Source organism: Nomia melanderi, chromosome 1, assembly GCF_051020985.1.
Source record: "Nomia melanderi isolate GNS246 chromosome 1, iyNomMela1, whole genome shotgun sequence".
NCBI lineage: Eukaryota > Metazoa > Arthropoda > Insecta > Hymenoptera > Halictidae > Nomia > Nomia melanderi.
The window spans coordinates 28,716,622-28,732,483 of record NC_134999.1 but is presented as its reverse complement, the minus strand read 5'-3'; the positions used below and the strand labels follow the sequence as shown (position 1 = coordinate 28,732,483).

The 15,862-nt window shown below is 32.3% G+C and overlaps 2 protein-coding genes across 14 annotated transcripts in view; one reads left to right on the top strand and one right to left on the bottom strand.

Annotated features, from left to right (window-relative positions):
* Positions 1-15,862, bottom strand: part of LOC116428649 (potassium voltage-gated channel protein Shaw) — a 41,335-nt gene that overhangs the window by 18,724 nt on the left and 6,749 nt on the right. For 2 of the 7 annotated variants that reach the window (XM_031980536.2, XM_031980537.2), the window contains exon 1: positions 3,018-3,531. The exons of 1 other annotated variant lie outside the window; for it this stretch is intronic. The gene's annotated coding sequence lies outside the window, so the exon portion shown is untranslated. Of the gene's footprint in view, positions 1-3,017; positions 3,532-5,291; positions 5,311-15,862 lie in introns of those variants that run through there. 4 more of the 7 variants (XM_031980535.2, XM_031980538.2, XM_031980539.2 and 1 more) reach the window with 3 other exon arrangements.
* The window catches only part of LOC116428648 (echinoderm microtubule-associated protein-like 2), a 73,045-nt gene continuing 71,865 nt past the window's right edge, over positions 14,683-15,862 (top strand). For 3 of the 7 annotated variants that reach the window (XM_031980534.2, XM_031980529.2, XM_031980528.2), the window contains exon 1: positions 15,368-15,518. In XM_031980534.2, coding sequence (XP_031836394.1) covers positions 15,485-15,518 — 34 coding nt within the window. In that variant the 5' untranslated portion in view covers positions 15,368-15,484. Of the gene's footprint in view, positions 15,330-15,366; positions 15,519-15,618; positions 15,637-15,862 lie in introns of those variants that run through there. The other 4 variants (XM_031980533.2, XM_031980531.2, XM_076364890.1 and 1 more) reach the window with 3 other exon arrangements.

Genomic DNA, 15,862 nt, shown 5'->3' with positions numbered 1-15,862 from the left:
GAAATATGCTCTAATTTGTATAAAAACTTAGAAATAAGTTACTCCAATTGCTCAGTAGTTTCAGCGTTAAAATCAGTTTTGTTCATCTTTACTTCTAAAAATAAAAGAAAAATAAAGAACCACATTATTTATGGAATGACCAAATTCTCTTTTTATAAAGATAAGCAAAACCTTTGTTCAAGTAGTTACAATGTATAGCTAAACGGTTTACAGACAATGAGGCTATATTTTAGATGAAAAACAGTTTCGTTCGTCGTTACTTGTGAAACTAAAAGAAATGTAAGAAACCGCGTTATTTATGGGATGACCAAATGTATTCCCTTTTTCTCTAAAACACGTGGCACATTATTCGTAGGTGTTCCCGGCAATGGAATTTCGTGTTCCTGGTTCTCGAGCGCAATCCATTTCTGGGAGGAATTATATCGTTATACCTACATGTATATCGTAAAGCCAATGACGCAAACGATGCCCCACAGTGCAACAAAATGGATCTGAGTCATCATGCGAAAATAAATTGGAAATGTGAAATAAATTTCTTCTGCTCGGAGTCTCGATTCTCGAAAAAAGAAAGAGTTAGATTTAACGGTTCGTTGAATTCGCGCGCATCCGATCGTGAATCCCTGGTAAACGGATCTCGATATAGACCATTGTTTTTGCCTGTTCTCGTTCGTGAATACACGTGTAAGATTGTGAAACGCGAGTCTTCGTAATACGTTTATTCGCAGTACGTCACATTTGCATGCACTAATCCCAACAAACGCGCTGCTAGAAACGTCCACTGCTTGAGTGCACCGTGAACCGGTGAAGCATTGAACTTTTAACTTTAACCCTTTGCCCTGCAATATCGTGTCAGACTCGCGGGGAAGATTTTAAATAGAATTTAACAAGTCTAAATATCACTTAATTCTTCCAACTCCGAGTTGAATAGTATTTTTCTATTATTAATTCTAATGTTTCTGAGTAAACGTATATATATATAAATGTACACTGTTCTCCTTCTCTGGTGAATTGTGAAAAATGAAATATCTCTGTTGAGCGTAATTGGGGAAAAAGTCATAGAGCAAGGGGTTAAACAACTAAGTACGCGTTACGGTTCACTGGACCTTAACCAGTTAATTACGCTTGACGAGTGTACACGTCATCTTAACGCTTGAAATGGTACTAATTCTTTCAACGATGAATTCTTTCTTTTTTCGGATACGCGTGTAATTCTCCTTTGTTCTTCTTTGGTTTTTCATGAAAATATATCCTACATACATTCATCCTGCATTAGACGAGTGCACGCTTCATTTTTCCATTTCATTACGCGCGAAACGAGAAATTTTTGAAACGTTGAAAAGTTCCTTTGTTTCCCAAAAAATATTACGAACATAAGAAATTAGTATGCAGTATTATTTTGTTTATAAAAGATTTATTGCTTGTAAAACTATGTTCTCTTTTATTTTTCTCGAATGTTATGCAAAAAATATAGAAGTGTGGTAAAAAAAGGCTGTTATTTTGTATACAATTATTTTTTTAGTAAATATTTCCCTCCATTGATACACAGCCCCAATTTTTTATAGCCCCAAGCTTGCCATATGCGATTCTGTACAGTTTCACTTTTTTACTAGCAAGGAGATTGTTACAATGCTGCAGGCTTCGACATTTTTATATCTCGTGATACGGTTCTGTCATCTATTAATAGAAGATTTTAGCAGTTTTCAGGAAATTACGCCTTTAATGAGTTTATAGACGATAACAATAGGGGCGTGTGTTAAAATGTGTTTAAACGAAACTCAAGGTTAGTATATATTATTGTCAGGCATGAAATAGATTAACTGAATGTTTAAAGTTCGTTCTTTCTTCGATCAATTAATCTTAATTCAGCCACAAAATAGAATACGTTGAATTTAAATATCGAATAACTGATTTCGATAATGAATGTATTTATTCAGAATAATTGACTTGGTCTTATTTAATGCGCTCAGGAACGCCTAAATTAATACAATGAAAGTACAGCGAAAATACTATTAAAATCATCGCATAATTTATAAATCATTATTATATTATTTTAATATATTATTTTTTCAATATTTTTGTAAAACAAAAATATTTATCTAACTACATTTTTTGTTACAAAAAGGTTTTTTTTACATTTTTCGGAATAATATACTTTTATAATAAATGATATTTGATTTTACATTTCTTCAAAGAAATTATATATAGGAATTTTTCACAACAATGAGTTTAATTATAAATGTTTGGTCAAAAATTGTACTGAATGATATAAAAAAGTATATACACATTCGTACTTGGTATACATTTAAGAAATTAATGTAATATGTGCACTTTATATGAAATATATTGTGTCATTTCTGACATTTAAAGATTTTATTAGAAATTAAGTATTATATAAAGCAGATTTTGATAATAAATTATTATAAAGTAGTACAAGTATCTGATAAGAGGTATTCACAGAATTTTAAAACCAATTTTAAAGCTTTTGAGAAAGAATGAAATTTCACTGCCACATGTTCACTGTAATTCACTTTTGACACCTTGTGCTCTGTTTCTGTCTCCAGAAATAAAAAATCTGTCGAAAGGTCAACACCACAGAATATAGAACATTCAGAATAGTACGTCTTAAAATAAAAAAAATCCAGAAAGAATGATGAAAATAGATAGAGTAACAGAAAATGGGACGTGTAATATAAAAATCATATTTAATTATAATTCATATTAATAACAAACGATATTTAAAATAATCAAATCAGGTAAATGTCACATTTAATACGGCGACTGCTGTGTTATTCAACCACGAATGATCTCATTGTTTTAATAAACTCAAAATTTAATTTTCATAATTAATTTCTCAGTTCCTGCTATATTACACAAATTATTTTAATTTTGTAAGAAGCTTACGTATACTGATTTAGTAGCCAATATATTAATCACTATATTACAATTGTTAAATTATTACATTATAAACACATCTTTAAATCTATGCTAACATAATATTTCTTTTATTTCATACTCACGAAACTTATTCACAAAGCTTCCTCCTCCAACTATGAAACACCATGCACACAGAAATTCAATACGACATCCAATGAAATATGTATCGTAAAATCAAACTTCATTAAGATCAAAATCAAGAAAGAAATCTGTTCCTGTAATAAACTCAAGCTGAGTATCTAAATGAACTTACATTTTTCAAAAACGACAGTTCGAAATCGAGAAATGCCGTTCCTAATCGCGTGCACTGCACTGAAATCGTCGATAGGTTGAGCAAGTACCAAACACATTTACAGTATTTTGCACCCCGCAGTTTGCGTTAAAGTCAGACAACCGTCTGGTGGGAAATAGCGTGTATTCACGTTCATTCATAGACGATTCACTAGTAAAACCACTGGTGATGAGTCGCGGCGATTGCTCGAAGACCGCAGGTTTCTCGAAGAAGAATAAAGCCGAAGCGCGTACGCGGTTTCCAGTTCTATAAATTCGACTGTGTTTATTTGCGTGGCCCGCCGCAAACGTTTAACGTCGAGTCAAGAGGAGACAGCGGAAAGCGCTTCGTCCAAGAGATATTTGCTTTTCTACCAAAAGTCGTTCACCATCCATTTTCTATTAAGACTACAGGAGCGTTAATGAGATTGTTTTAAAATAGCTCCAGGGGATCCTCCGATTTAGAAGTGGCCATTTAGAACAGTGTTTCGGGTGTTGCCTTTAAGAATTGAGTAAATATACTTACGCGAATCCTTTCGCCTATGATTTTGTGTATCTATGGTGACACGAAGATATTTTTTCGGAATATTCGTCGTTGTCAATTTTCGTGATCATAGAAATTTTATTTTCGAAGCTGTGTCGAAGATGTCGTTAGTTAATAGTTTTATAACTTAAAATTGAAATAAATTGATAATAATTTGAATATATTGATCTGAAAATAAAATATTAATAAGAAATAATGTAAATGGTACATCAATAATAGTTCGATTTGTTATAATTGGTATCACGAAGCTAGTTGATGCTGCTTGAACCTATAATTATATTTTGAAAAATGAATTAATGTTAACATTAGAAATATTTACAAACAAGCAAGTACTTGAATAATTCTGTGATTGTTTAACTTTACGTCGGCAATGAAAATAGAAAATCCTATTATTTTGAGATAATTCTAGAATCTGTATTTAACACTAAAACTACCAAACTGGTCAAAATGACCCCTTCCTGATTTCTTGTTTTCGTAATTATTACAAAGATAACAGCTCTTTCTGTGAGCAATTATAAAAGAAATTGATTTGCCAATACGCAAACTGCATTGTAATCAATTAAAGTCTCAATAGATGCACCGTTGGACTTTCCATACAGGGATTTTAAAAAGTCAATGTAATTGTTCGGTAGCTTTAATGTTAAAGCATTCAGTTTACACGGTCACTGACTTTTCAAGAAATCAGTAGAAGAGGAAAACGAGTTTTTGCATAGTGTGTTAAATTTCTGTAAATGATTTTATAGTATATATGCATTGCATTATTCTATATAGTATTATCCTATAAAATAGGTTACAAAGTACTTTTTTGTGTCTCTACGGAAAATCTTTACACCCTTGTGAAAGGAAGTTTTACACTCCATTTTCCTGGAAAAGAAATTTGTATGAATAGATTTCAATATTTATTGTTCACTTTTTCTCATAAAAGTCATCCTCTTTGCAGGTATAGCACAACGGCTAGGACACCATGAATAACATGCATAGGAATTTTCTTCATTATTTTACTGTACAAAATTTATTCTTTATTTTTAGAATTTAATTTATAATATTTAAATATATATAATATTAATTTTATAATATTTAAATATATATAATATTTACATTTATATATATTAATATGTCATTAATATATACATTTTATATACAACTTATGTTTATTACACTTTTGAAGAATAAATTTTGTACAATAAAATAATGAAGAAAATTCCTATGCATGTTATACATATAAATATATAAATATTTCATATGCACGTTCCAAGTAGAACGAAAATTAATATTAAAATATTCTTAATAAATTCGAAACAAAAAAAGTCCTACGACATTAATTATTCGGCTCTACGTAGGTGTCTAACGTTATATGAATTATGTATAAAATAAATGACTACATTCACTTTTCGAAAGTTTCCAAATTTTAGTGTTGTAGTGTCCTATTGATCCTTAAAATATGTATTTTCAAATTTTTTTATATTTTATTTTGAGAAGTTAATCACTTAGGTAAATAAATAACAGTATATACATTAATTTTGAAAATATATTTTAATATTACCTTCGCGATTGCCTATGACCTCCTAATGTTAAGTTTAAGAAGCTAATGCAATAAATGGTCTGTTGATAATAATGTCATACACAGTTGGTGTGTCAGGACGATTTTAGAATACACTGTGTATGGTTTCTAGTAAAAAAAGATTGTACTAAAGAAGCTTTTAAACGTATCGATAGATGTAAATAATCAATCCATCTTTGCCAACAGTTGAGTATTTCCATAGACGAGGTGTAGGATAAATGTAACATCCAATGTAAAATTCTGTTACACGCTTTTGTATGCCCATGAACCCTCTTACCATCTTTAGTGTTACAACCTGTTATATCGACTAGGGTTGGATTTGCATGGCAGCGCTATAAGTGGTAGGAATAACAATAAAAGATATTAAACATAGACTTAAAATACTTTTTACACAATCAGTATTTCAGACTACTAGACACAGAGTACCATAAGATGTACAGTTTGATATCTTCTTTCTCGTCGGTGGCCATAGGTTAGACTGTTTTATCGACACAGAAATTCAAGACTGATTACAGCGTCCTCTTCTTCTGGTGGACGTTTAGTAGAACAACTAATCACTGAAGTTATATTTAACGTTAAAAGAATTTTTGAAAAACAAACTTGAGATACAAAAATTTGGTCCTTATTGCGGATTTTTTAAAGTCTATGACTTACTTTCCGTAAATATGAAAAAAATTAATTTTTAGGTTGAAAATTAAATATTTTATTGCACCTCCTTATTTTTATATTATCACGGGAAAGTTTACGGGAAATAATTAAGAAATATGATTTTTTGGAAACTTAAGAACTATATAATATACTTTATAATTCTGAATTAAAATCTAATGCCTTATAACAATGTAATTAATATAAAATACTAATGCAAATAATACAATTATTACTTGAAATAATATTACACTCCGAACTCTGAAGGGTATTAAATATAATAGTTTGCAGCGAAACTGTTTGAAAGAATATACTTGCAAAATAGTACTGACGATTCTTCGAAGGCTCTTTCATATGTTTCGGTACTTCAAAAGTTGTATTTGCCTTGCCAAACTGTTGATATTCCTAAATGCTTAAAAAAAAGTTATGACAAATACAACGTCCGATGCTCCCTCCGTTTGGAAAAATATGTCTTCATATTCTATAATCAAAATTGAATTAATCACTTAAGGAAAAAATCTCCGTAAGAAATAAGTGTTAATCTTCCATTCTCCCTGCTTCAATTAACTCTTCCTGTTCGAGCAATTGATCTTCAAAAGCTTGGGGACCTTGGGAGTAGGTTTTCTACCGTATTGAATATATCAATTATAAATTCTAACTGGTTAAAAATAACCTATTCTTAATGGGTTAATAAAATAAAGTACTCATATTTAAATAATTTGATCGATTGCTTAGTAATGTAGTTTAAGAAATGATTTTGTCTCTTTTCGGATTTTTCTCAAAATAAAAAGGGAAACAGAAGTTTCTTTTTTATTATGAGTCAATTGCTACTTAAACACGGAAATTAAGTTTCTATTCAATTAATTTTTTTCTTATAAAGTAATTATCAAGAGAGGATATGATGGATCAAGAGACACATAAGATTCAGAATTCGCAATCAACGTGTTAACATTAGAACTACCGAGCGTTTAATATGATTAATATGCAATCCTTATAAAATATGTTTCTCTAAAGAATTATTAAAGAAATTTAGCAATCCGAAAACTGAATAATAAATCAATTAAAGCCTCAATATAGAGTTTCTATAAAGGAATTTTAAAAAATCTAAAGCTAAAGTTTTAGCGCGAATAAAATATTTTGTCAAATGTTTATCCGAAGATTCAAAAGAATCCTAAAAGACAGAGTTACACCTGACCCTCGATTTACGCGAAATTACATTCCACGTGGATTTGTTTTACACGAATGAAAATCGTGTAAATAAAGTCAGCTGAATTCAAGAAACAAAGTATTGAAAAAAAGAGCTGGTATAAGTTTCAGGAATACATATTTATTTCACATAGATTAGGAAAGAAATAATAATAATAATGACACGTAAGAAAACAAAAGTACATTTTATTCGGTGTCACTGAATTCGGATCGCGTAAATTAAGATCACGCGTAAAAACTACCGCGTGAATAGTTCTAATTTACCGTGTAAAAAAAAGACTCGCTTACCAAAAGTACCGCGTAAATCGATTGTCGGGTGTACCTAACACTAAAACTACCGTACCAGTCAATATGACTAATTTCGGGTTTTTGTTTTGTAATTATTAATACCTCAACACTATCTCTGCAGATGTCAAAAGACACATTGTGAAATTTCAACTAAAAATTATTTTCCCAGTTCAATCATTTCTCCTCATTTGAATTTTGAACATATTTTTATAGTTAATATGATAATCGGTATTGAAAAGGTCTAAAAGTCAGTTCAGAATACGCGACTAAACTTGGAAAATAATTTTAAGTGAACATTTCAGAAAGTGCCTTTTGATACTTTCGGTAGAAATAGTGTTAGAAGTATTGAATATTCGAAATAATTTTAAAAATAAATAGTTTCACTTGAATATTATAACGAATATTCGAAGAAACTAAAGATAATCTGTTGTTATCAGCTTTCTTCCAACTAAACTCCATGAAGTAAGACCCAGTTTACAAGAAAGTCAAAATAAGCCAGTATTAACCAGGAAACATTACGCTGCAGTCACCCGCATCGGAACAGGTCATTCAAGATTAATACACGAATATTTACTAATAAAGCAACCTCCGCCTAAATGCATACTTTGCGAAATAACTCTAAGTATTAAACACATTCTAATAAATTGCCCTCGTTTCTCCTCTAAAAGAAACAACTGTACCATTAAATCTGATATGAAGACGAACCTGAGTGATGCCACCAGTATTCAGATTGTGCCTAAGTTTTTTAGACAAATTAACATCCTGAGTTCATTATAATTAAGTTATGTCTACTCCGAAAATATTGTATTATGTATTAAGTGCTATTAAGTAGTAAAGTAATATATCCAAATATAAAACAAAAACATTTTTTCTCAGGATTACATATGAATCATCGACGAACTTATGTCACCGGTCACATTGGTTCCACCGTGTAACCCTAAAAATGGTAACGAAACATTTCTCCTCAATTGAGTTTTGCATATGTCCTATAGTTAATTTTATAATCGTTATTGGAAAAGTCGGAAAGTAAATTCAGAATATGTAACCAAACTCTAAATAGTATTAAAAGCATTCAATATTCAAAAATAAATAGTTTCACTCAAATACTATAACGAATATCCGAAGAAACTGAACATAATTTATCGTTACAATTTTTATAAGGATTACATATGAATCCTATTGAAGCTTGGTAGTTCCAGCGCTAACAGTTGTGACGAGTTAAGCATAATTTCGTTGGCGAACTTATGTCATCGGTCACATCGGATCCACGGTGTAACCCTAAAAATGGTAACGGTACGATGAAAGCTAGAAAATTCGTTGTGTCCGTTCAGTTGAGCGTGCTACGGACACACGATCGAGACACACGGGAGATATCGTGAATAGAGATTAGTGGGCGGATTTCGTGGATCCTCGGGGAAGATAAATCCTTCTGGGCGCGATAAGCACGTGAACACGGGCGGAGGGGGGGAGGGGCAGTTCAGGAATGCAGAGTCGGCTGGCCGATTTGAATAAGAATTGCAAAACTAACCGGCAACGCACAATGCCCACCGTATCTTGAGCGGATACACTTTTACCTCGTGCATGAAAGAAAGTCCGTGATACACACGAAAGGAAGTGGAAGTATTCGGTGTCTGCACGTAACCCACATTCGATACGATTCGACAACTCGATGTTCGATCCAATTCCACTCATCCAGCCTGTCCCGTGGATCTATTTCAGACAGCGTGCACGCACGGCCCCGTATACGTTATAATATATAGTTACTGATGGCGACATTCTTGAATGTCGTAAGTGAATCGATTTTTCTTAACGCCGAGTATAATTTATACTCCGCTGGAAGCGATGGAATTGGGGCAACAAGAATGTAGATAGAATTACATTGTAACAATATATGTGTATACGTGTGCAGTAAATTGTCCGGAATTTCGCTGGATCTTCGTGTTACCATATTCGCGATGAAGATGAAGTTTTATGCGTACGTGTGTTTGTATAGATATTGTGTGTCACGTTTATAAGCTTGATTTCTTTGTTATCGTCGTGTGGTTTATTCAACCATCTATAGGCTGAATTTTTGTTCGTGACTATGAAAGATTGGATGTAGTATAGAATAAATAAATATCAACCTGTAAATACAAATTAATGATGTGTTCAATAGATTTAACCCTTTGCAGTCGTATGCCACTCTTTAAAAGACTATAAAAATTAAATCTTATTATAATAATAATAGATAGAATACACGTAAAACGTTGAATTCTACCACTGCAAATTACTTTAATTAATTTCCCTAAAAGTAAATGATTTACGCCCAATAACATTGAAAATAAATCGAGTACAAAGAGTTAGTAATTGTATTAAAACGAATATAATTTGTGATTTTAAAATTACGATGATGTTGAACTTTCACACCTGAGCGTATGAAAGTTTATGTTAATTAAGCACTTCATTTTATTCGCCACTTTGACATGTAAAATTAAATAAATCAATGAGATGAAAATATATTGGTGATAAATATACATGTGACTTCAAAGCATATAGGACCATACAGGATTAAGTATTCTTCTTTTTCTTGTTTTAAAGAGATAATGCATATTATGTAGTTTCTTTATCATTTTATAATTTACTATGTCTACCTTTTGTTAATTCGAATCGTTATATGGGGTACATTTCTCTGTTGTTACTTATTTCTTTGATTGACGTCTTATATCTTGTGTACTTATAGATGTTTATTTAACTTTCATAAGATCCATTAAATCGTTTCATGTAAAAGCAGTACGGACTAGTTGACGTTATTCAATATTCTATACTTGTAAGCCTTATTTTTTATTATTTATTTATTCATTCCACAAATAACGACACTTTGTTCTCTGCTAATTCTCGCAGAAAGTGTTCGATCAAACCCAAAAATGTGATCGTGGAAAGAGTAATTTAAAAATATTAAAAATGTATTTAACTAAAAGCTTCAACAAATGTTGAAACCATATAAAAAGTATTAAAAATGGAACATATATATAATGAAAGTTAAATAAACATCTATATACGTGATAAGACTAGCAAGTATTTAATACCGGACGGTATCAACTACTCCATATCGCTTTTACATTAAACAATTTAATGGATCTTAGGAAAGTTAAATAAACATCTGTATATAAGATGCAACTGTCATAAGTGATAGTTAATACCAAGCTTCGAGACAAATTTTATATGATGTGCCTGAATAAGTAAAACGTTCTGATAGATATGAAGCAATAGATATTTTCTTTCTTTTAGTGAAATCAAATGTAGATATGGTTCTTTCGTTCTTGTATTTGATGCGGAGATGTGTTTATTGGTGCATTACTAATATTCACTTTCAGTTTCTTACTTTCAAAGTAACGGAGCATCATTATTCATCACGAAAACAAGTTGCTGAGAGAAATTGCAGTTTTACCTCGAAATATGCAATGTATCCATAAACAGTGGAAACAGTAATATTCATCCACTTTACAACTTCATGTTTATGTTTGCGAGCTAATCAGATTGAAATTCAACAATCTTGCATTACCTTTCTTTTTTCTATCTTCATTCTTCTTTTGCAAGTTTCTTGGTTATAATGGAGAAGATAAATAATTCGATAGTAATATAGCTAATGAATATCAGAATATAAATTAGAATAAATAAAATAATATAAATTTAAAATGATTGAAATCCTATTTTGACAGAATTTTCCTACTCTTACATTAGGTTTATAATTTTATTCTATTTATTGAACAAATGGAAACAATTATGGCGAATTTCAATTATTAAATGTATAATTTTACTTGCTCGAATATTGTGTGAATAAAAAATAGAGATTACTATTGCTTTGTCACAGTACCGTACATTCTGCTTTAACAATTAAATAAATCTTCTTTTAACTCTTTTTAAATAGTAGCGATAATATTTCTGTAATAATTTTAATGAAGCAGTTATTAGTGCGCACTCAACTTTCATTTTATGTTTATAATTATAAAATTGCCTAATTTTGCCACACGAACACAACCATTGAAAAAATTTTATTCGTGGAGATTTCAACAAAAAAAAATTGATTTCAATCTGTTCACATAACAGTCCAATCAGTCGGACGTTTTATGTCGTTTTCATTATTATACGATATTACTTCAACTTTTTTATTTCGATTTCGTAACTACGTTTCGCCACTAGGTTTCATCATTTACAAAGTTATTTTATAACGATATTATGCTTGGTCTTATGTTCCAAATTATTTAACAAATTTTTAATTTTATTATCATTAATACGCACACATGAAATATATTATAGATTATTTTAAAAGATTACAAAATATCAACGAATTTTTAACATTTATTCGCTTTCATGCCATGTGTTTGCATTCAAAAAAGTAAATGTAGGTGAAACCTGTCGTTTCGTTCATAGGCTGCAGCTGCAACACACCTGCTGCCATCATTTCGCTGTAGGTATTGATGTACCCCTATCAAATAGAATGTTACAATATTTTTTTACAAAATTTCAATTTGAAAAGTCCATATAAGTAGTTTTGTTGTCTCAAAGAAGGTGACTTTCAAAAGAACTTGTTTTTCTCGTTGAACGTTTATAATTTTCATTCGTTATTTTCCGCACCATGCAATTTTTAACGTCAATACGTACTTTTCCATACGGTCAAAGTTATTACTATTGTAATTTGTAGGTTGCCATTAGTTGCGTTTTCATTAGGGAAATTAATCATTGGTTTTAACAAAAATTCGCCATCTGGTCGACACACTTCTGATCGCGGACCACCTACTTCTTCGAAAAATTCCGTTCCCAATTCCAAATACGGATCCACCTTCAATAAAATCCTTTTAGTGAAATCGGTCTACAATTTATATTGCATAAACGTATCTTGTGTGGGACACGTGCGTCACCTTTTCCTGTCGTATTTTGTAGTCTATGAGTAACACAATCGTGTTCTTCATTAATTTCGCGTGAAAAAGTGAATAAAATAAATAGACAAATGTATATGTGAATACATTAACACTAAAACCAGCGGATGAGTGAAATTGACTCACTTCAGAATTTTTATTTTGTGAATGTTTCAATTATGAAGGCGTTTTTGCGAAAGTTTTTTAATTCAATTTGTGTACTTGACTGTCCGAATCTCAGGAAACGTATTATTCTAATTTTTATAAAAAACTGGAAATAGGTAGTTCTAATTGCTCGGTAGTTTAAGTGTCAGTTGTCTTTATTATTCATGAAAAGACGGCTTATTTGAATCGATCTATTAATTTGAAATGTCTGCACAGTTAACGACGTTGTGTGCAACGTACACATTACGTATTTCTATTCATAGGCATTGTACTTATGTAATTCTTAAACAACTTAATTGACCGTATTTCGTGTCCACTTGAGAAATGCACTACATATTCTTAATAAACAATAAAGAAATTTTGAACAAATTTTCTGTGTGTTTATAATTGATTTTATTATCTCAAATACGAATTACTTCCAATGCTAATAATATTTCAATCAGTTATTACTGTATGGATTTGAAAATATACTAATTAATTAATACTATTAATTAACTAATTTATAAAAAATATTAATGGTGATGAAAATTGTCGATTAAAAATGAAAAGTCAACTGTTAACTAAATTAAAAATTCAAATTCAAATAAAAGACAAACATATAGGAAACATCACTGAAAAATTCAAATTCATTTATTTAAAACAACGACATTATATATCGAAGAACGAACATATTTTTTCTCCGGGTATTGAGGATTTTGCAGTAAAAAGTATGCAGTTACATTTTTAACGATTTTAAAGTCATGATATGTAATACGCGTAAAAAGAAATTTGTACATTGTTTGATGCTTTTCAGCATCAATGCCTTTTAAAATGCATATTACTGAATTAATCTGATTAAAAGTTTCTTCGAAAAATATGTGTATTGTTCTAGAAATTGTAAAAGAAGAAACTCAAAATGGGTGCTTTGATCCATCTGCTAAATGCACAGTAAGACGTCAGATTAAGTAAACTCAATAACCCGACTGCTTAAATTGTAATTTTTAAAATGTATCCCAAATTATAAACGATCGAATTTAGCAAATATATTCTAAAAAATTCCTTCTCGAGTCTCCATTAACCTGAAATGTTAGCCGCCCAATTAAGTCTCACAATCAAGATTCGGCTGCGACATTAACACATTCGCGACCGGTAACGTAGTCCTACGGCATTTTGAATTCTTCAGCATAATACCATTAACTTAGTCCTATATTATTTCAAATTTTATATGGAACATACAAATAACATAGTCCTATATAATTTTGAATTCTTTAGAAGAATACGATCAACGTAGTCCCACGTAATGTTAAATTTCTTTCTCAAAATGCCATTAGCACAATCTCATCTTATTTTCTATTATTCACAAAAATATCCAAAGTAACTCGAAATCTTACTAGCTTATTACATCTACCCTCACACCTACGATCCCATTCGAACACTAGACCCATTCACTTATAGACTCCTACCAATTATACACAGCCGGGATTGCGTTAACACTAAAACCACCGAGCGTTTCACACGATTGATGCGTAATCCCTCTAAAAATTGTAACAATAAATTATTCTCAATTTCTTCAGATACTCGTTATAATATTCAAGTGACAAGTACATACCATATATCTAAGAATATAATATAGAAATACAATTTAAAACATAATTAATTTGAGAAGCTTTTCAAGCTACTTATATTAAACTTTTTAAATGGTACGTTAAACAAATAAATAGTAACGTAACTTAAACGATTTAAACTAGTCATTTTGACGGATAAAGCAGTTCTACTATTAACTAAAACGTTCAGAAACCAATGCGGTTAAGTCGATTTTTCGATATTTCCTAATTTTCGTAAATTTTAATAGAATGAATAATATTCTTTTCAGTTTTTAAAGCATTCATTCGTTTCTTCGGTTCCTCTAGGTCAGAAAGTCCTTCTCTTTAAAACTTCCGAACATGTTGTACAATAACCTCAGAAGCCAAAACATTAATTTTCTCAATCCTTCTTTTACAAACTTAACCGCATTGGCTTCCGAGGAACTCAATTATTCCCCGCGCGAGGAACTTTCTCATCCGCAGGATCCGGCACCCGCGGCAGGCTACGTCACTGTGCCGGCTCACACCTGTTGCCCTGGATAAGAGCACACCGGTGATACGTCACTGGCTGTAAACTGTTGGCACGGCTCACCTGTTGGCCTCACCAGTGCTCGGCCAGGTTCTTAAGCGTGCGGTTCCTTTCGCTTGGCGCTGCGTCTCGCGCTCGGTCGGTTCCTTTATCGCGTTGCCCCCAGAACGAGAGAGAAAGAGAAAGAGACTGTGGCTCGCCGGGGACTTTTTCCGCGAGCGATTTTCCCGTGACCGGGCAACCCGTGCGCGCACACAAAATCGACGCCGGTGTCTCGGCTGGCCCGCGCGTCCGGCACCGGCGGAAGTGAACGAGAATCTCGAGGAACGCGAACGGACGAAAGAAAAATACAGGACAGTGACACAAAGGGAAGGAAAAAGAGAGGGAAAAGAAGGAACAGGAACTGTCTGAGGGTGAACGGGGCCCCGACGACGACGCCCACAAAACGGAAACCGCTTCGATTCACCGGCGCACGGAAGAGGGAGGAAAGGGGTAGGGTCGGCACATGACTTTCCACGGATTCCTGAACGTCGTGGAACCGCGTTGAGCCGGATTGTATGCAAATACTCGAGGAAATATCCGCGGGCAGCCTGTGTCTACTGCCTCTCTGTCCGACCCCGCCAGCCTCCGATCGGCTATCCTGTCGTTATTTACGCCGCTGACTAACGTTCCCGTGGAAGAGGTCCACTCGAGGCGATCGTGCATACCGCGCGATCATTTCGCACACCAGGTACTGACAAACGTGATTTCCAGTTGACTCGTTCATGGGTCGGTACGATTCACTCCGGTTTTTCGATGTTGGCTTTTAGTGGTGGAACGTTCGGTGGATTTTTGCGTGGTGAATTTGTTGAATTTTTGTACAGAGTTGGTTGCTTTGGCGAGTAAATGGCTCGCTTGTTGATATCTAGTAACGAAACTGGTAAACATCTTTTGTAGTTTAATAGAAGATAGAGGCACCGTGCAATCTATCGGAAAGATTGATTTTTGCTTTTGCAGCTTTATTTTGCACAGAAGGTTCTGACAAACGTGATGTCCAGGTAAATCTTTCATGGGTGGATACGACTGGTTCTGGTTTTTCGATGTTGAGTTTTACTGGAGGAATGGTCGGTGAATTTCTTTGAATGATGACTTTGTTGAGTTTTGATATTGTATGCAGTTGGTTATTTTGGCAAGTGAATGTTAATATTTAGTTAAAAAACTGATAAACATTTTTTCTAATTTAATAGAAGATAAAAGCATCATGGAATCTTTTGAAGAAATTGA